The sequence below is a fragment of the Dryobates pubescens genome, chromosome 21 (assembly GCF_014839835.1).
Source record: "Dryobates pubescens isolate bDryPub1 chromosome 21, bDryPub1.pri, whole genome shotgun sequence".
Lineage (NCBI taxonomy): Eukaryota > Metazoa > Chordata > Aves > Piciformes > Picidae > Dryobates > Dryobates pubescens.
The window spans coordinates 17,869,300-17,891,181 of NC_071632.1; the positions used below are offsets into that span (position 1 = coordinate 17,869,300).

A 21,882-nucleotide genomic window follows, 5' to 3' on the forward strand; every position below is an offset into this window, starting at 1 on the left:
CAACTCTCCGCTTATATCACGCTAAATATCACCTACAAGTCAGAGACAGCTTCCATCTGTTTCCAACTGTGCTGGTCTGGCAAAGTTAATGTTGGGGAAAATTTCAACCCACCACAGGGTATAATAAAGAAATAAATCAGAAAAGCAACACCACTCTGGGGGGGAAAGACTGTGGATTTAGCAGAGACAAGGATGGGCAATGGACTGTGCACCTCTTCATCCAAGACAGAGGCTCCTTGGGCAGAACTCTGCATTCACCATACAGCTGAACTTTTGCTGCATTACCATTTCTGCTATACTAGAGCTACTGCGAAGATCTGCATTCCCAACTGTGTCACAGGGTACCCAGAATGTCTTAATTCGACCTCAATCCCTTGCAGTCAGTTCATTTAACAGCAGAAAACCCCAGCCTGTTGTATCTGTCACTTTAATACCTTAAACCTATCGATTCTTTGAAACTTCTGAACGCGTCGCAGCGCAAACCCTTACTGGGACACTGGAAAAGAGGCAAACGTTAATTTCATCAGTTTCAGGAGGAGCCCCGGGGCTGTGAGACAGGCAGAGGTGGGCATTTTATCCCTAAGGCGAAAAGCGGGAAAAGCCCTTGCCATGGAAGTCTCTCATCGGCTTCCTTCCCGGGAGGAGGAGTTTTCCCTGCTTCCGATGACATGGTTTCCACAGCAACACAGCTCCGGCGAGCAGACTGCCCGCAGCCCTGCTGCCGCCTCGGGGCTGCAGCGCTGAACCGCCGCCCCGAGAGCTGCAGTGCCATAGACGTGAAGAAGAAAGCCTGCTCGGAAGCTAAAGATGGACGAGTCATTTGTGGAAGAAGTGGCTTTGTCACTCGTGAGAGAATTTCTCAGTAGAAAGGTAACTGGTCTCGATTTTCTCCTTCGAGAATGACACACGGAAAAGGTTAAGTGCTCAACGACTGAGGAACGCTGGGAGGGGGTGCGGAGAGTGGTGCTTCTGCCAGCCTTAAAGCACCTAGACCCGAACCAAACCAAGCTTGTCGGGTAAAGAGCTGCACTACATTTCCCACAAGGCCGTTTGAGCACCGAGGACGGAAGCCAGCTTTCTCCTCGTTTTGAGAGAGCCTGCCACATCCCTGCCAAACTCCAGACGAAATCAGGAAAAAGTTTCTCATTACCATTTCTCATTACTCGCCTGTCTCACTGTTGTTCTTGTTTTAGCAAGAGGCATACACAGCTTTCCAGGACAAATACCGGGAAAACAATAGGCAAAAGGTACTGGTGGTAGAGGAACTGTAACACCACCTCCCTTCTCCAGCCCTCCCACCCCCAATTTTCTTTAACAGCTTCTCAGGCAGCAGGTTTATCTGGGGGAAGGGGACAAGAAGAAAAGAAGGAAAGAGGCCACTGTACTTTTCACAAACTTAATACTGTAAAAAAACCCTTTTGTCTTGTACGTGGGTGTGGGGAGCGTGGGATTGAGCAGAAGAAAGGGCATCCCCACATTTCCAGGTGAAATGAGGTACCTCCCTGTATTGATGATCAGTCCTAAGGAAATACTGCTGATGGCCAGCCCAGCCACTCCCCCACTGTCAGGAATGAGTTAGGTTGTGTCAGAAATTGAACAGCCACGGCCACAGTGCAACACAAACCTCAGGGTTTTTTCATCTGTTTTGCACCCAGGCTCCAAGTGCATGTTTTCAGTGTTTGTGAATAAAGTGGAAACATTTGCCAAAAGAATTTCAGATGCAGAATTCATGATTTGCCATTTGCTTGTCAGCAGTTTGAGAGGCCAAAGGCTGTTCAATTGATTGCAAAGATTTTTTCAAATGAAAGACAGTCACATTTCTGACTGAGACACGTGTAAATGGAAAACTGATTAAAGGTGTAAAAGGGAAGGGAATGCCCTGCAGGTAAAACAGAGCACACAGCTTACATGACCACCCTACACTTAATTTATTAGCATTTTATGTATTGAACTATTGCATCTATTTCATATTCTATACTCTGGAGTCAAAACAAGAGGCACTGATGATCATTCATGATTCTGCACAAATGTTCCCTTGCTTCCCCTCAAATCTCTAATATACAGGAGAGCCAACTGTGATAATGATCCTTTATTTGCCACAACTTATTCCCTAAATCTGGGCCAGACAATCTGCAGAAAAAAAAATAAACCCTTTCTTGTAACAATAGCCCTTCAGCAAAGAAATCAGGAGTTTCTCTCTCAAAACAGTGATTTGTTGTTGTAGCACTGGAATGAGTTTTGGATCTAACTGATTTCTCAGTAGATCAGCCTCTCCCTCCAGAAAATGAGATGACCAAAGATTTTGTCTCTGAAGTATCTGTATATGTTGGCTACAGATAAAAAGTAGTTGAAAAAGTTTGAAGACCCCAAACCAGAAGAAGCCAGAGAGATCTGACTGATTTCTAGCCTGAGGCTGACTGGAATAACTTCAAGTGATGCTAATGGTTCTGAAACTTTTTCTGAACCCATCAAGACACCGACTACAGCTGATACTGAGGCTTTATAATTCCCCATCGAAGTGACATTTGTGACAAGCTGTAGCACATCATGATGGAAAAAGCAAACTATTTCTGGAACTACGAGAGCCAGAAACCCTGGTATTAGCAAGGGCCTTCATACAGACAAGGCAAGTCATAGGAGGCTGTTTAAACAGCTGAACTCACCTGCATGGAGGTGTTATTTTTTTATGTTGATGTTTGATCATTTCCACCTCACAGACATTGTTGCTGCCTTAATTATCTTCCCATCTGTGGGATCTAGTAGTGCAAAACTGTACCATGCAAGTACAGATTCTAAGGTTCAGCTCGTTACTAATTACTGCTATTTTAATGCATCCAGAAGTTTCATATTACATCCAACAAAGACAAGAAAAAAAAGCCTTGCTAAGTCATAGGGTCTCAAGCAGTTTAAAAACTGACACTTTGCTTTCTCAGCATTCGAAGAAAACCATCGCTGTCATGGACCAAGAGTTTCCATGTTCTTCAAGGACCATCAATAACAAGAAGGAACTTTGCAGGGTCCTACATCTGCACTCCCTGTACAAAGAGAACAAAGTAAGGAAACAGATTGTGCTCCCTGAAAATGTGGTATCAGGTACCATGAGACTAGGGCAACCACCTTGTCTGCTTGGTTTGGTTTTTCTTGTGTGTTTTGTTGGGGTTTTGTTTGTTTGTTTAATGAAGGGCACACATCTCCCAGAATATTGTTGAAAAACAGTGTAACAGCTGTGCTGGAGTGTTGCCCTATCCTTAAGTTGTCCCAAGCACATAAATAAGAGTCCTAGAGCCCATGATTCTCACCATGTTGTGAGAAAATCAACCAGAAACACTGAAGTCAGGTACTAAAACTCCTTGCATTTCATTCTACACTCTTCTGAGGTTGACCTGACAACAGAAGGTGCATTCTAGCACAGGTACCATACTTTGCAATGTTTAGTTAAAATGAGACTAAGGAATGACCCTAACAGGTTGGTTTTTCTGTATTGTACTTACTTGATTTAACACAGCAACACCTTCAAGCTCTTTACACCCTCTAGCTGGTATCTTCCAGTCTCCTGGATTGTCTGTAGAGTCACATCTAGGTAGATACAAAAGCAGCTAACTCTAGAAAATTGTTGACATGTCAGCTCCTGTACAGTGCAAAAAGAAGATCCTGTCTTAGGCTGCAGCAAGACTAAAAGAGAGTTTCAGCAGTCACCAAGAACGTTATTTTACTTTGCAATAGGCAAAGGGGAAACCACTGAAAACACTCCTTGAAATTATGACCAATTACTTCCTTGAGCACCACGAGACTGACTTCTCAGGCGAAGACCATGCACATAGGAGTGCTGTTAGTGAAAGTGAAACTCAAGACAGGTATGATTTTATTTCTTTGCCCTGCATATTATTTTTTTTAAAGTAAATAAGAGAAATAATGTTAAAAGCTTTATCATTTATACTTTCAGCTACCTTTATCCTAGTAATATAAAGCTTTAAATTAAAACCTTCTTTGCAAACCACTCTTCCAAAATACTCTTTTATGTTCCATACCAATTACAAAGACTGATAATCTCAATTACATCTCTCAGTCATTAAAGCACATAGAAAGCTCATCTCTTACACCTTGCAAATTGAAGTCTATTTAGAATCTAACCACCTGCACTCAAACTCCAGGTATATTTATGCCTTACATAGTCAAAAGCAAGGCCTACAGTCTTAAATGCAGTATTGGTACAGTGTCGCTTAAGTTATTTCCATCTTCATTTCTTAGTGCTTCAAGGTGGATTGACAGCCCTGTGCTGCAATAGAAAGCTTTTAAAATGGGCACAGAAGAGTAATTCACCTTCCCAGCCTTGACTCTCAGGGTACTGATGCAAATCTTATCCCTCTCCTAAAACCAGCATGCACTAAGTAGCTAAGCCAGAGCAGCAGTGCTTGTGAAACCTCAGCATTCCCTTCCTTACAGGGGAAGACAGACAAGATTTTGGAAGTTAACACTTGAAAAGGGGACAAAAGGATAATTGGTTGCTTCTCTTTCTCAGACACAGGAGTTTTTAGCATGTTATCAGTGACTTTCTCTCTCTCTTGTTTCATACTATCTGACTTCACGGTGCCTCTGATCTAGGTACCTGTTTCGTTTTCTCCCCTTACCCTGAACACCGCAAATTGTCCCGTTAATCCTGCGAGCCTCTCCCGTGCCTGCAGACCTTTCTTACAACAGCTTTCTCCTCCAGAGGAACCCGCTAACACCCCCTCTGACACCAAAGAGCAGCAGCCAGCAGGGCTCATCTCCCTCCACCGACCCCTAACAAAATGGGGGTGCCCCCCGCAGATGCTGAGAGCTCGCTACAGCGAAAGGCGAGAGCAAAGCAGTGCTCGGCTGGCGGCTCGGAGCCGCCCTGCCTGCGCCGGAAGTGAGGCTTTAAGGGGCTGCTCTGCTTTATACTGGAGTGGACTATATGGTTTTAAATCCTCTACAGAGTAACAATCCCGAGATTTCCAGCTCCCAGAGACTGCTTGTTGTCCCTTCAGTTTACATATGCATAAGAAAGTTTTGCTGTTGTTCTTCCTTGTAGATACGGTGTCTCAAGGAATGAGTTCCAAGAAAGCGAAGGATCTTCACAAGTAAATGTGGAGGTCCTATCAAAGACTCTGTCAACCATTTGTAACATTTCAGCCGCTGAAAAACTAAGAGGTATCCTCAAAACCTCACGTGTCTCTGTGCCCAAAATGCTGTCTGAAAGAGAGGAAAGAAAATCAGTTTCAACCTGTCCTACAGACAGCAGTGAAAAAAGCCTTGAAGTGAGTGACCCTCACAGGCATTCAGGGTCTGAAACAGAGAAAACAGAAAAATCTCCCAAGAAACATGTGAGATGGTTTCCAGGATTAAGGTAAGAATATTTGTAGGATAATAATATGAAAATGTTGAGGAAATCTGATGCAGGGATAGGAGTGACTGACACGTGACTTCTGAATTCCTTGAGGGGAGCTGTTGCGGAACTGGTACCAGTACCTACAGATCCATCCACATTTCACTGTCTGCTTTCAGAAGGATCTAATAAGTCTTGTGCCATTCTCTGGGAATGCAGAGATCCATCTCCCAAATCACTGTGAAAGCAGAAGCAATGAGATCTGACTCCATACAACTCTTGTTTCAGGTAGCTTGACACAACATGTAAGGTAGTGCTAACCCATGATGTCATCATTTCCAGTTTCAGGCTGGTTTATTACTTCATGCCCAGCATTCATTGAATTAAAGAATACAGCATCAGTGGGATTTTGACACCTCCTCAGCAAAGCTGAGAAGAGTAACTGTATGCCTATTTTGTAATCAATTAATATGTAGTACATGATTTATGAGTGTCAATGACGCCTTGGACTGTGCAAAACTCTCTGAAAAGACTGTGTCAGACCAAGAAGTGTCTTCTCTTGTACTAATTGCACTTAGCTGTAGTTGGATGTTCTGACATTTCCTAACCTTACACAGTAACTGTGGAGTGAGCAGGAAAGGAGAAGTTGGGCTGAAAGAGGGTTGCCTCCGTGCACGATTTTGTGCAGTGCACTCTAGTACTGTGCTTCATCGCTGTAGGAAGTGGTTTGAAAGTTTTTCTTCAGAGGACTGGCTTGGTTTCAGCAGGAACAGAAGAGGGAGCTATTTCCTAAGCAGAGCCCATGTCATCTGTTTCCAAAGCAAAACGAGGATGTTTTGCTGTATGACTTGCTTTACAGCCAGTAGAGCGTTTGAATTCGTGCTGAGCTCTGAGCTGCTGAAAACTCGCTAAAATCAGGACTACTGATACTCCTGAAGTTAAGTGAAACTAACAGAGGCTGGAAGGTAAAAGAGACTGGCAGTAAGAATCCAAATAAACACCAGTCATTAGAATATAAGGCTTGGCTCTTGCAAGACTTCTGTATCACTTACTTGCATTGCCATTCATGCAGTTCCTTGTTTCTTTTTAGGAAACTGGAAACAAGTTAGTGAATCAATCAAATGGAGACTAACAGTACAGAGGTGGTGTTTGCTACCTCAGGAAATTCATGATCTTTAGAAATTAAAAAGAAGCAACCAAACAAACTGAAAAAAGCTGTCAAAGTTGATGGCCAGGATTTGGGATATTCTTTTTTTCTATTGCTTTTCCAGAGAAACTGTGGCAAGTAATGAGTTATTTGGGAAGGCTGAATGGCATTAGAAGGTCAAGATTGCCTCATGTTTCACAACTTGGGCAAACAAAATTGAGGAAAGGCAAGGAAACCCACTTCAGAGCAGTTGAGAAACAGCTTTTCTTTCAGCTGCAGAGACATGCTACAGTTGTTGCTTGTGCAGCCTCTGAAGTTGAAGTGCTCTCCTAGTTTTCCATGCATCTTAATTCTATCAATGTAAGGTGTGGTAGCGATGTGGAAATCATCCAGTTCTCAGCTGAGTAGTTTCTAAATGAGTAAACCTCAGCTGGCCAGCTGCATTCTAACTGGGCAGTTCTGCAGTGTTGGAGAACTACCTTAAGCTGAATTAGGTGGGCAGATAATATCCATAGACCACAGTTTCACTTCTGGTGGTTAAGAAGATGAAGAAGGAGATACTGTGATGTTTGCGCTTCTGTTTTTCATGTATAAAACCAACAACCTATCTCTTCCAATTCCAAGCAAAATGGCACAGAATCATCATAACATTGTTTTGGTTGGAAAAGTCCTCTAAGATCATCAAGTCCTACTGTCTACCTAACACCACCATGGCCATTAAACCATGTTCCCAAGTGCCATGTCTACACATTTCTTAAACACCTCCAGGGACAGTGACTCCACCACCTCCCTGGGCCACCTATTCCAATGCCTCTTTCAGTAAAGAAATTTTTCCTAATAGCCAATCTAAACCTCCCCTGGTACAATTCCAGGTCATTTATTCTTGTTCTATCACCTGATACTTGGGTAGAAGACACTGACCCTAACCTCACTACAGCCTTCTTTTAGGTGGTTGTAGAGAGAATGGCATCTGCCCTCAGCCTTCTCCAGATTAAACAATCCCAGTTCCTTCAGTCAGTCCTCCTAAGACTTGTTCTTTAGACCCTTCACCAGCTTTGTTGCCCTTCCCTGCACACACTCCAGCAGCTCAATGTCTTTCCTGTGGTGAGGGGTCCAGAGCAATGAAAGGAGGCAGAAGTTTAAAACTGGAATCAAAAACCCATGGGAGCAAAAGGATGTATTCAGAACATTTTGCCAATTTCATAGAGACTAAAAGGGAATGGCTCTCAGAAAGGCCAAAAAAAAAAGGAATGTTGTTACATCAGAACAAAAATTTCCTCCTGCCATTAGTGAGCAGGATACAGCAGTGGATTCTACCGTCCAAAGACAGAGATCTGTAATACAGTTTTGGGTGCAGGGAAGGTAACTGATTCTCCACTCATCCTTTCATTGTGAGCAGTCACTCAGCCAGTTCTAATTGCATCTGCCATAGCCTCCTTTGCTTTGCCATCAGGCTTGGCTTCAAACTGAATGTGAGCTAGTGGTTTCCTTTCAAAAGTGTGCCAGTACAGATGGATATTTCAGACAGTGGGGACTGTTTTACGACTGTGTAGTTTGGCTTCAAACGCCTTTCCAACCAAAACCTAAGTATCCCTGATGCACTTCACCACCGGGAAAGCAAGTGCCAGTGGGTTTAGAGCCAGAATTTCTCTTCCTGCAGTAGTCTCTCAACTGAGCTCACCTCAGCTGGGCACTCTTTGGTGGTTCCCAAAAATATCACTCATTATTTGGTAATGAGCCTTTTTGTAGCAAGTGCTCTGCGTTCTAACACAAATAGAGTAGAGTTAGTGAATTGCCATAGATACCAAATTCCTTAGTGGAACATTACTCATGTTTCACAGAATCTTAGAAATTACAGATGGAAAAGACCTTTTAAGGTCATTTGTTTCTATGACAGATTATTCATTACTCTATATATATGCATATATATATTTGCTGAAATATTTTTTCCAGGATTCTGTCTGGTTCAGTCATAAATGACACAAGTGAGGCCTTTTCCCTGAGAATATATTCCAGTGTCTAGGAGCCCATTATATTTGTCTTGCATTTCCCTTTTTCTTCCCAGTAATAAATAGCTGAAATTGATTTTCAAGTCATCTTTCTGTTCCTTGTTGTGTGTATCCCTCTGTTAAACTACTTCTAGCATTGTTCATGTTCCTTTAGGCATTTTTTTGTCTAAGACTCATGTTGCCTGCTTTTATTTTTGTCTTTCCTGCTTTGAAATTATGCTGGTAATTTTTTTCTATTAGGGTTTATTGATTTATTTTATACTTTTTCCATGTATTTAACTGCTGCTCTATCTTTGTCACACTGTGGTTCTCACTAACACCGAGTTAAAAAGTCAGGTGCTGCTCATTGTGTGATTCTCAGTACTATACAATCACAAGGAGATTTGTCACTGTAGTTTATCACAGGCATAGGCCTTCTTACTTTCAATATAAGGCAAAAATGTCTCTTCAGCATTTTGGTGTGTTTTATAGTGTAATTGTGAAGTCAATATAATCATCTGTGGTAAGGGAATACATATTCCCACAGAAAAGGTACCTCCCTTCAACCCCCTGCACTTTTATTTAAGACTGACAAGGAGTAAATGGCTTCATTTTGCTTGCTGAACCACCTGTGACTTTCTTCATCCTGAATAGAGGCCTTTCTAGGTGAACTCATTGCATTACTGAAAAGTCAGCCTTTTCCTTTTCATATGTTCCAACAGCAAGTCCTTGAAAATTAATTTTTATGAAGCTAGGAGCTAGAAACAAAATACTAATCATCCTCAAAGTAGTCCTTTAAAAATACATGCAGATTATTTGTATTCTTTTAGATTAGTGAGACTTAAAAAATGGTACTTCATGGTTATGGTGTTGCAGTCTTTAAAGGATTAATATTCATGCTTTTTTTTACTAATAGGGATCCACAAGCTGATTTTCTATGTGGGGACTAAACTTACACCTGTCAGTTATACATGATGGAATGTCTGCAACTGCCAAAATCCTCACACATTTTTATCCTGCATCATTCCTGGCCACCAACAGTGCTGCTTCACATTAGAACATTGGCAGAGAATGTTGGCCATGAGTTTCTGAGCAAGTTCAGGAGGAGGGTTTGATGTTCCCTCCATCAGTGTAAGCCACCAAGCAGAGCACAGGTAATCCAGGAGGTTTCTGGGCTACACTGACAGAGGTGATGTTTCAGTGTGGAAATCCTGAAACAGGATGCTTAGGGAGTTTGTGGGGTCTCTGTCCTTGGAGATACTCAGACTATGACTGGATATGGCCTTGAGAAATTTGCTGTAGCTGACTCTGCAGAGCAGAGGTTTGGAGAAGGTGAGCTCCAGAGGTCCCTTCCAACCTTGTCTATTCTGTGATTCTGGATACATGACAGAAATAAGAGAGCCAAAGCAGCTGCCTTCTTTTAAACATGAGCTACCTCTGAAACAGGAAAAGCCTGGGCCTTATGAAGGCTGATAGATGAATGTCAGATCACATAAAGAATGCTAATGAACATTCCAGTTTTAATTATACTTTTAAATAAAATTGAATTTCCAACTCAAAGGAAAAATAGTTATGTAAAGTACATACAGCAAAGTTATGTAAAGGACATTATTTACCCAACAGTTATGACTGGCTCCAGTCTTTCCTACTGTGCATTTTGGAGTAAAAATAGGTTTTCTAGGAATAGAGAATTCTTCACTCTTTGCCCAGTGGGCTGTAATATTTCACTTTTCTATAGACAATCAATGTGTCAGATGAGATTGCTTTGTCTAAACTAATACCTAGCATTTTGGTAAGTAATAAAGTTTTGGTCCTCTGAGATGTTGGGCAGTTCCTGAAAGTACTCATCACCTCGATAACCTTGTTCTGTGAAATGAGATCTGAGCTCAGATGGCCCTATTGCTATAAACTAGAGCCTCTTTAAGACCAGTCAGAAAACTCCAATTTCAGTATATGCCAGTGCACTCAGTGACATGCAGTCTGTGTGAGCAATGGCTGAGGAATTCATTCCATTTTTCCCACTGTGAGAGGAAGAGGATGTATTGGGCAATGGTGGCATTTCTAGGAAGCAGGCGTTTAGTCAGAGTGCAGCATTTCAGATAAAAGAATGGAAAGGAATGCAGAGCTGGAGCAGCCTAATGCTCAATTACCTTTGTATGTTTCCTTCCATCTTTGTCTATTTGTGATCTGTGTGTGGCACCAGGCGTTGTCCTTCAGCCACACGAGGAGGCAGATGGTTTGTCTCAGGCTTTCGTCAGCGCCTCAGTGTGGCTTTGTAGGCAGGAAGCACAGTAAGAATAGTGCAGCCCATGCCCTCCCTGAGAGACAGACCAAACCTTCCTGGGTTGTGCTCAACTGCCAGCTAGGGAATAAGCCTTTATCTGACTCTTGCAATTAGCAATCAGAAGAATGCTTGTCAAACAAAATGGGATTATGTTTTGGGAATATGGATTGAAGTAGCTACATCTACTGATTGTAGCTGCCAAGTTACTCAGGAGCGAAAACCTTCAGGTCTCTGGAGTTGCATAACATCTTTTATAACATAATGCTTGGACCAGAAAAGAGAACCTAAAATTAAAGTAGTGAACTCTTGGGACTTTGTGTGCCAATGGATTTATGGCATTAGAGCCTTTGACACAACATCTGTGTGTGCTGCCATTTGCCCCTTTTAGTATTTTTCCAGCACCCCATAGGAAGAAGCACTTTGCAATTACTGGAAGTGACAAATGGCTTCTCTACCATTTCTTTATTTTTGGAGAGGATGTAAAACTGGAAAGGTCCAGCCCATTGCTCATAAAGCATTCAGTCAATTGAGAATTTCCCCTGTTCATTCAAACATAGATGGGTTCTAGATCTCACATAAAACAAGAACATCCTGTTTCACTGGTAGAGCTTCATACCATTTCCTTTCGCTGTCTCCATACAAGCACTGGGGTAAGCAGACTAGGAAGCAGCATCAGAAATTACCTGCTCCTTAAAAACAATCAATTGCCAGTAGGTAGCACAAGGAGTTTTTCTCCCCCTCTGTGTTTTTTTCCTCCCTGTGGTTACTTTCCCAGGAGGTAAAAACTGCTCTTTGCAGTGTGTGTGCTCACCAAGAGGCTGTTACCTATAGGCATCTTTCTTTCATTTTTATAAGAAGATAGAGAACTATCTCACTCCTCACTCAGTTTTTCTTTTCTTCCAATTTAACATATGATACTATCTTTCAGGGAGATTTATTTTGCTAGAATTTGTCATGTTACAGTGGTTTGGACCGTTAAAAATCTGAGGTTTCTGACAGGAAACATAAGGCCATGAAAATTCCACATCCTTAAAAGTAAATAGCCTAAAGATTGAAGGCCAAACCCAGATGGAGTGGGCACTTGATGTAGGACAAAAAGAACAGAGGGTGGTATTCACCTCCACTGATTGTAAGTGATTGAGTGTTGGAAGTCTAGAAACCCTTCCCAGTGCTTTACATAGTGTCCTAGAGGAACTGACTGATCAGTGCTCATTTTTTAAGCCCCTTTGTTTATTTGACCTGCTGTGAATTTACCACCATGAAACACAGAAAAAGAGTGCATCTTCTCCATTGTGGTTATCTGTTCTTTATGAAATTTGCCTTGTGATTCATAAGAAGAGATTTTCACTTTCCAACCTGCCCCTCTTCCTGAAGGCTTCCTCTTCAGAGTTGATTGATAAGTGAATGTATTTGCCAGTGAATGCTTTATTGCTTTTTGGGTTTTTTTTTCCATCCTTTCCTTCCTCATTTCTGAAAAGAAGCAGTAAGGAGGAAGAAATGGTCTGTAAATGAGGCACAAAAGCAGAGATTTAGTGAATGATGAGAGCAGACTCAAGGGGCCTCCAGGTAAAAAAAAAGTGTAATTAGAATCATACCATATGACTAAACAGTTCCTGCTCCCCCATCACCATTTTTGCACCCATCCCAGAGTTGGGGGCAAGAGCCTCACCAGCCAAGATACCACACAGAAGAGTTCAGCCTCAGTAAGGAGGCCCAGCTAGCACCCGTGGATGATACTGGAGGAGTCATCAATCATAGCCCTAACAACCGGGGGGCCACCAGGCCCCCCGGCCTTTGTTGTCACCACCACCATCACCCAGTGCGCACCATGGGCACTCACCAGTGACGAGAGGAGGATCCTCAGCCCAAATGGGCTCAGCTTAGGGCTGCTGCCTTTCCTGTGGGGGATTAAATAGGGGAGTGGGTGGGGAGGGCCAAGTGGCCACACCTGGGGTGGGAGGAGACTCCAATAGAGCCCAGGTGCTCTGGGTTTGAGGGGAAAAAGGGGCAAAATGGGGCAGGTGAGGGACGTTTAGGGTGTCAGGTAACGATAGGACTAGAGGGAATGGAAAAAAAACCCCAACATTAGAAATGGGTAGATTCAGATTGGAGGATGTTAGGAAGAAATTCTTCCCCATGAGGGTGGTGAGACACTGGCACAGGCTGCTCAGGGAGGTGGTGGAAGCCTCATCCCTGGAGGTTTTTAAGGCCAGGATAGATGTGACTCTGGGCAACCTGATGTAGTGTGAGGTGTCTCCGTGGCAGGGGGGTTGGAACTGGATGATCCTTGAGGTCCCCTCCAACCCCAACAATTCTATGATTCTAAAACAATTCTGCAGTTTAGGCTGGATGTTAGGAAGAAGTTCTTTGCAGAAAGAGTAATTGGCCATTGGAATGAGCTGTCCTGGGAGGTGGTGGAGTCACCGTCCCTGGAAGTATTTAAAATAAGACTGGATGAGACACTTAGTGCCATGGTTTAGTTGATTAGGTGGTGTTGGGTGATAGGCTGGACTTGATGATCTTGAAGGTCTTTTCCAACCTGGTTAATTCTGTGTGGCAGTGTAAATAGGAAGTGATGGAACATACAGGCACTGTTGTGCTGAGAAGTGCTTTCTCTGTGACTTCAACTGCTCTACGTAAATTTGTTTTTCTGCAGTGCACCAAGGTCAGATAGGAACATCCAAATATTTAGAGAAAGCACTGTATGGTATGTTTACCCTGAGACATATTTTCTTCCTGTCCCATTTTCCTGCCATGATGGACGACTTCCCCCTTCCTAAGTATTCTAACTGTATGGTTTTACGTGTACAATAAATTTTGCTGGAACAGTAACCATCTGCCAAAGTGGAAATTGCAATCAATGTCCTGACAGTCTTTTGAGAAACTTAAGGGGGGAACCTACACCTGCAAAAATACCCCACTTAACCAGAAAACACCCTACATCAATCTTTGATGTCAGCACTTTCCTCAGCTTGATGGGAATTTCCTTGTACCTTGAGAATTCAAAGCACTTTGCATCCCAGGCTTGGTTCTTTTTGGAATCAGGATAGAAACAAAATCTTTTAGACTTTCCAGAAGGCAGTAATGCTACAAAAGCTGATGCCAGATGAGTTGTCTATGAATTGTACTACTGACTTTATTTTCCATGTATGTATCTTTTCAGATGAAACTCTCCCCAGAAGTGTTTGGGACAACAATGAGTCAAGGATGCTTAATTTGGTGTAGGGAGTGGCTTGAGTGTCAAGACATAGGCATGTAGGAGTGCTATTTGAGACTCTACGGTATCCATGAAGCTAGGAGATGTGATACAGTTCCTATAGGAGACCCAAGCCCATCTGAAGCAGCATCTGAGGCTGGATAGGATGCTGTAATGTGTAGTGCTGCATTCTGAAGTGTTAAGAGCTCTGGTTTTGAAAACTTAGATTGAAATGGGCTGACCTAGGAAGAAACATATTTTTCTCTAAGAAACAGGGGAAAGTGGCTTCTAATCTCAGGCAAAACTAAAATGTGAATCGTGGCTATGTTTAGGTTCAATTAATTGACATGAGTTCTTGGCTGAAAGGTGTTTTATTGGCAAACACAGTATCATCAAGGCTCTTTCCTTGACCAGGTCAGATGAAAATAGGAGCAAGTAGCCAAGAAAGAAATAGCAGCTGAAATTCAGTATTGGAAGCAGCAAGGGGAGATGTGATTGTGTTTTAAAGTGTACATTAAACATTAAATGAAAATAATGTTATATTCAGTGAAAGCTCAATACTGCTCATGCCACTATACAAATTTCCTCTCAGTCCTCTTAATTATGTTGACCTGCTGGGAATCCTCTTTATTTTTACCTCAAATCCCTAATAACATGAGTGATTAATTACAATTCTGTCTTTTCTTAATTGTCAACCACATTTTATTACATAAATTCCTTAACTTCTTTATGTAGAAAAAGAGAAGTGTTTCTTTGGGGTTTTTTTATAGTATCAAAGACTATCAGTAAGAAAGGTGCCAAAATGCTTTTAAACTGGGAGAGTCCTGGGTGTGATATGTCTGTGTTCTGGTTTTATTCATCTTTCACACACTGAAAAAGGAAATTAAGTTAATGGAAAGTATGTGATATGACAGCAGTTGTTGCTATATTAATATTGTGCTTACCAAGAATGTTGCTGAGGAAATTACTCCATCCTATTTTTGAAAGCACCGTCAGTGCAGTACCTTTTTCCCCAAAAACAGCACCCCAAACACACACATACAAACCCCCATCTTCTGAAACTTCCCTTTCTTTCTGAACTTGTCTTGGTACACATTCAACAGGAAGAATAAACCCATCTCATCTCTGGAAGTCTAACATTCTGTTTAAGTTTTGACTTCACAGCCAAATTTCAATGCTTAGCCATTTTAGTAACTGTTTATGTGACTTTTTAAGCTGTTATTTGTGTAACATACAAATAAATGACAAAGGTAGTTGAACAACTGCTACTTAGTAGGGAATTAAAAGAATAGTCTAATAAAGGAAGCCAGTCTTAACACCTATTCCTACTAATATTATTTGGATATTTCAAGTACTTCAAGGACTAATGTGAATCTTATCCTGATTCTCACGAGGGATGTAAATTTGACTCTATTTCCAGATCCTTCAAACTCAAGGGTACTCACATAAACATGAATATCTTCACCTGAAATTCAGGGCAGTATAAAATCTGCCCCTGTATATCAGCTTGCAGGATCTGACATATACTGAAAATACCTAAATGAAGTGAAACTGGTGTTTGAACAGGACTGAAATGCTGAATCAGTTGCAATGTGCTGCTTTCCACTGGCTGCTTTTCCTGACAGCTTCTGAAGTTCAGCTTTCTTCCACTGAAAAAGTTTTTGCTCTTAACACCCTTTATTTCTTTATACAAAAATGTTAGTCAGACTGAGCTCCTTTGTACAGAACATTTTACAAGGTAAAAGTGAGAACCATTGAATTTGGTTTTATCTGCATCTTTTATTATCAATCTCTACACCCCCCCCCCCCCCTCCTTAAACACCCCCTCACACCCCAACTGTGTATATCTACGCACAGAAGAAATTACATCTTTGTGGGGGAATACTCCATAGTTGTTCTTGATTATTCAAACAACTTCTCTCATTAAAAGTGAATATTTGGTCATTTGTGTTTTGATTCATTTTAATACAGGAAGTCTCCGACACCCACTCATTATAAAGAAGACCAGGTGAAAGATGTCCTGGAATTGGGTAAGTTCCTTAAAGCTTCAATTTGGCTTTTGCCATCATCTCTTTCAGAGCAGCTGTAACCAAGCACACATCCATTGCTTCTTTTGTACTTCTGGTTGATTCAGAGTAATTGCATTGTTATTAACTTCTTGGGAAAGACTGTGCAAAGAAGTCTGAAGAAGCAATCCAACAAAAGCTGGCTCATGTACTTATTATTTGTCCTTTCTGGCTAAAACTGTATTTTCCTTCTTTAAAAGATATATGACAAGGAAGTGTTGTCATATTGATGACCCCTTGGCACTGAGCCTGCTGGGGGAAGCAATTTTTTGCATTCAACACATTATATGATTATAGTTTGTTTTTTTTCTTTCAGTTCATGCTGAGGATGAAGAAACAGCTGGGGAAGTTAGTAAGAACCTGGATCTTGCAACATTATCGACACTTGAAGTAGCATCAGAGGCAATTGATATTTCTCTTGCAAAAGTAAGACGAACAGTGATTGTAAAGACAAATAGGTGTGTGAAAATGTTGCTTCACTTGAGCTGCCGTGGATTGCTCTAAGTTGCATGTTAGTGTGTGATGTAATGTGTACTGTATTCATTCCTGAGTATATTCCCTATATTCAGGTGAAAAAGTACTGTAGGGATACCTGTCCAAAATTCAGAGCAATACCAGAAAAGCATTCCAGTATACATCAGCTCACTGGAAGCACAGATAACAGCTTCAATTAATAAAGCCTGTATCATTTTATTAATGTCTGCAGACACATTCATGTGCTTATTCTCCAGTCCTTCAAATTAACAGTGATTCAGAACAAGTTTACTATTCTCTGTCACTATTTCTCCCTTGCTTATCATTCCTTACTTTGAGCAGAGATAGAACTGTTCATGTTTTCTTTCCTGAACAGAAAGAAAAAGATAATGAGTCTGGCTTCATGACTTCCCATTTCATTTCCAAATCAAAGAGTTCTGGGTAGCTGTACAAATGCTCAGCAGTCTGTTCTTATTTGCTCAGCTTTCCTTTAGCATAAACACCATTTCTTCAGTTTAGCCATTCCTGAATAGTGGTGGTCTGCAGTTGTTCAGAGCCAAAATCTGAATTTGACATATGCTGATAATGCAATTCAACATACAACAGTCAAACATTTGAGTAACATTTCTCTCACACCAGCAACTTTGACAGTTAAAACATGCTGCTTTTTCTTCATACTATGTTCCTGCAGGGTCCTTTTCTCCCTAATGTGCCATTAGTAGTCTGTGCTTTTCTAGCTGTTAAATGCAAGGAATTATTCCATACTGCTTTCATGGGAAACAGTGCCCCAGATCTGCATAAACAGTTTCCTCTGGTGAGCAGCACCCAGCATTATGAGTTGAAGGAATATTGCAGGAAAAGGAAAAAATTGCTCCTTTTCATTTGAGTGTTGCTATTTACAGTACATATAAAACAGAAAAAGGTGGTTACAGTGAGTTAGTCACTACCCTTCCACGCTCCTCCTTTCTTCTCTACAAATTGTTGAAGATGTACCTGTATTTTGGATTACTTTTAAAAGGATAACTTTTTTCTTTCTATTTTTTCTTCCTTTATTTTTAATAGGAATTAAAAAATGTTTTGTTTGGCTCTAGTCTTTGCTGCTTCAGTGAAGAATGGAAAATACAGAGTTTTACATTTGATAACACACCACCCTTAAAATACGGCATTGTGCAGGAAAAGGTACTGAAAATGACTCCCTGAAAGTAATCTCTACTCTGTACACTGAGTTTGGAAAGGCTTTGTGTTTCAGCAGTACAAAAAAAAAAGTCTTCTAAGGACTCTTCTCTATCTTTAACTTCTGTGATTATCACTGGATGGTGTCACCTTGTGAGGAGACTTGAGATGGATGGAATATTTCTGGTGGAAAGTTAAGGTAGCTACAGAAAGTGTTCATACGTGTGTGTGATGGGGAGTTATTCACAGGGAGGAAGACAAGCTATTTCAGCTGAAAACTAGTGGTGGTAAGAGAATAAATTAAATGAAGGGCAGAGTTTAAGAGGCAAAGGATATATGGGGATGGAGTTTAATAAGCTTATGATGGGGCTTGATCCGACTTAAAATGAAAGGATGTAGCTAGAACTGCCTGGGAAAACACAAGGAGACTTTTTCCTCTTACAGCTATGGGGGTCACATGGTGAGGTTCTTTCCTGAAATAAGAGGGAATAAATGCCTTTGCAGTCCCAGTGGAACCACATCTTTTGAATTTATGTTTCTGCAGTTCTGGACTGCAGCCACAAGATGCCAGCTCCTGCTTAAACCAACGTTTTCATCAGTTTCTAAGCATCACCTATCAAGTGGCCCTTTCTAAAGTTCTCAGTAGGTCCTTATAGTGACCAGAGCTGGCAAAACCAGCATGTAATAGCTGGAAAGCATGGACCCAATCCATTGAAATTTTTGGTGGTAACAAAAATCTCTCTGGTATTCAGTGGGAGACTCACTGATCTGTTATCTATGAACTTTGCCTGGGCACCTGATGCTTACAGACAGAGACTGCAGTGCTTCAGACTGTCCTTCTCTGTGTGCCAGATGCAGCTGGTCAGCCTGGTTTCTCATCTGGCTGATGCATATGCTCAGACCAGGGACCACACACAGGGCACAGGATATGTAGCTGCTTCCAAAAATCAGACATCCGTTGTAGAGTTGCACCCTACAAAGCCCTACAAAGAAGTCATGAATGGAAAGAGAGTGTGAATGGAAGCACGTGGCTTGCAAAAGTTTTCACCACCATGAAACAGTGCAAATTTCTTTGCTCATGGAGTGTCCCATTATTCCTCTCAGGGTGGCCCATGTGGAGTACTGGCTGCAGTTCAAGCTTGTGTCCTACAACAGCTTATCTTTGCAGACAGTAACAGCAATAAAGACCCTTGGTAAGTCAGAAGCTGACATCAAAAATACTTTCCATACAGAAGTTTAAAAAAATATATAATCCCCTGCTGCAGCTGATCAGGAGCTTTTTGATTTTGAACTCCTCTTTGTTTCTAAGAGAGAAAGTACCACATGATTTTACTTGTATTCACTTCCTTTACAACTGTAGGAATTTAAAGCTTGTTGGTTTATCTGTATAACTGCTTGCTTGTGATTAACTCCAAAACCTCTGACAAAAACTAACAGCTTGAATTGGGGCCAGTGAAAATCATTTGATCTTGAGATCTCATGAAGACAGGGTTCCAAAGAAAATGTAATCAAGGTTTGCAAGGCAATGAAATTAATGCAGTTTCTGACACTAAGAGTCTCAGGGAAGGTGAAAACTTAAAATTGCATGTTTTATTTATTGTTTTTTAAGTCCTACTGTGTTTGGTTTTGCACAGTAGAACTCCTTAACAGAGTTTGAATTTGCCTTTTTGAAAGTGCAAAAATTAGCTATGCAAAGTTTACTGGTTTAACTCAGATTGAAATAGGAGTAGATTTTTTCAAGGCAGAGTGAGACTCTTGTCCTCTGAAACTTCCATGCAAGAAAATAAGTATGCATTTAGATTTTATGATCAGAATCTCCACAGAATTCACTGAAAAATTAGTTTTGCTTGTGGAAACCAAGAATTTGTTTCAGCTTGGAGGACAGGCTTTGATCATCTGCTCCTTGATGCCTTTGACTCTCAAATCATTCTTAATAGAAACAGAGATGTTAACCTTTTTCTCTTTTAAAATGGTTCAGTGGTCATAAATGTCATAAAATGAAGTGGCACCCAAATAAGTAGATTGAGTACAGACTGTTTAAGTGTCCCAACTCTTGCCAGCTACAGCCTATCCTGTTTACTTGGCAATATTTGTCTCTCCTGCTTTTCCCCTCCTATTATCTCCATGGCCTGAAAAGATTTTGGTTTTACATATTTTGTGAATGAAAAATGCTGCTGAAGTATGAACAAATTCTCCAGGGAATTTCAGGTTAGCAGGGGAGCCCTTTGCCTTTATGCACAGAAATACTCAAAGCTTGAAGGCTCCTCACAATGAATGGCAAGATGGACTGTTTTATTCAGGAGATAAATGTATTTTAATTCTGATGTGTTTGCCATGGGCAGAAACTTATAGTCAGGCAGAAAGAAGAGGAAGTCTCAGAGGCTGAAATGAGAGAATTGAGACTCCTTTCAAACTCTAACCTGCATTCTCAAATTATTAGCCGTTTCACAGGAGGTGTTTGACTTCAGGCTTCTTTGACATAATTATTATGTCTTCTTCTTATTCTGCTACCTCTCTAAGGCACATAAATTGGTTGCTATGCTTCCTATAAGCGAATGTCTGTATTAGGACACAGAGAGAGAAGAGAAAGTTATGATTATTTTTTTTTTCACTTGCAAACTCTCACCAATTATTTCCTGTATCTCACATCCTCCAGAGAAGGAAACATTCTCTAGATGAAGGAAACATTATCTAGATCTAGATTATCTAGAAACATTATACTCAAAGCAGACACTGAACTTGAAAGTCTGTTTAATTTTTTGATTGGTGTTTCTTGTTTAGTCTTTTGAATTATTAGATCTCAAATGCTGGGAGCATGTTTTGACTTAATCTCCCATGCTAGTGACACTCTAAACCGGGTAATATCTGGATTTCAAAGACTGCCATTCTTGAAGCCACTAGAGAAAATTCCAGTTCACCTAACAGAAAGCCCTTATTCCATTGATGGCTTCAGTTGAATTTCCCTCTTTAGAGCTCTTTAGGTGCTGAACAGTAGCACCACATCCTCCTATCACCTGCTTAGTCCAGTGCTGAGATCTTCATGCTGTGTGCGCAGTGGTGTTTCATTGAGATGCTTAATCCTCAGAGAAAGGTTGGATTCAGCTGTACCTTTATAGCTTGTATGCAGTCTCAGTAACACTAGTAGCTCCTTCTTCAACTCGCAGGAATTTTTGAGTTGGCAATCCAAGCTGTCTCTTTCTTGACTATAGAAGAAGCTGAGATACCTAAACACTTAAATGCTAATTTTCCTCAGCACTTTGCTGCAGCTTCATTTTTTGGCATCATGACATCTAAATAGCCTCTAAAAATACTCTTGTTCTTCTAGCTACAAACCTGCTATGAGTATGTGTATGCTGTAATCAGGGCAGTTTGTCTTCTAATGAGTAAAATTCTCAATACATGTTGTGATTCTTGTCTGTTTCTTCTGTTTCCTGGACTGTAGCTGTCTTCAGCCTTTGGAAGTTCACAGGACCAAATGCCTCACCATGGCCATTGCAGGCATACTGTGGCGGGCAGGAGGCAATGAAAAAGCAGTTGTAGCACTGTAAGTAGGAGAAGAAGTTATTGCACAATGCTCATACACTTGTGTCTCTTATATATGTACATAGGTATGGCCTTTCAGTACTTAGAAGTGGCTGATAAGAAAGATGGGGACAGTCATCTTAGTAGGGCCTGTTGTGACAGGGCAAGGAGTGATGGTCTTAAACTAAAAGAGGGAAGAACTAGATTAGCTGCTAGGAAGACCTTTTTTTTTTTTCACTATTAGATTGGTGAAACCATGGCCCAGGTTTTCCAGAGATGTGGTAAATACCTAATCCCTGAAAACATTCCAGGGTCAGGTTGGATGGGGCTCTGAGTAACCTGATCTAGTTGAAAATGTTTCTGTTCACTCCAGGGGGGTTGGACTGCATGACCTTTAAAGGTCCCTTCCAACCCAAACCACTCTGTGATTCTATGATAGTTCACAAAATGAAAGTTTTGGAAGATGTATTTTTGCAGTCTGAAATGGCTTAGGGAGACAAGCAAAATGTCACTTCTGCTGGCCCAGCTTCTGGAACAGTATAGTTGAATTCTTTGAAATTGCTGTGAAAAGTCCTGTGGATTTCACCAAGGCTCAGATTTCCCCAGAAACCCTTACCAAGAGTTATTTTCCCAGATACAGCATTTTACTCCAACAATTTTGCATTGCAGGATATTCTGTTATGGC

At 41.2% G+C, this 21,882-nt stretch overlaps 1 protein-coding gene across 1 annotated transcript in view; it reads left to right on the top strand.

Moving 5' to 3' along the window:
- Positions 1 to 807: 807 nt before the first annotated feature.
- Positions 808 to 21,882, top strand: part of MINDY4 (MINDY lysine 48 deubiquitinase 4) — a 54,437-nt gene continuing 33,362 nt past the window's right edge. The window contains exons 1-9 of the mRNA XM_054171356.1: positions 808 to 870; positions 2,934 to 3,053; positions 3,724 to 3,854; positions 5,054 to 5,368; positions 15,934 to 15,992; positions 16,345 to 16,472; positions 17,565 to 17,681; positions 18,780 to 18,868; positions 21,118 to 21,219. Coding sequence (XP_054027331.1) covers positions 808 to 870; positions 2,934 to 3,053; positions 3,724 to 3,854; positions 5,054 to 5,368; positions 15,934 to 15,992; positions 16,345 to 16,472; positions 17,565 to 17,681; positions 18,780 to 18,868; positions 21,118 to 21,219 — 1,124 coding nt within the window. The remainder of the gene's footprint in view (positions 871 to 2,933; positions 3,054 to 3,723; positions 3,855 to 5,053; positions 5,369 to 15,933; positions 15,993 to 16,344; positions 16,473 to 17,564; positions 17,682 to 18,779; positions 18,869 to 21,117; positions 21,220 to 21,882) is intronic.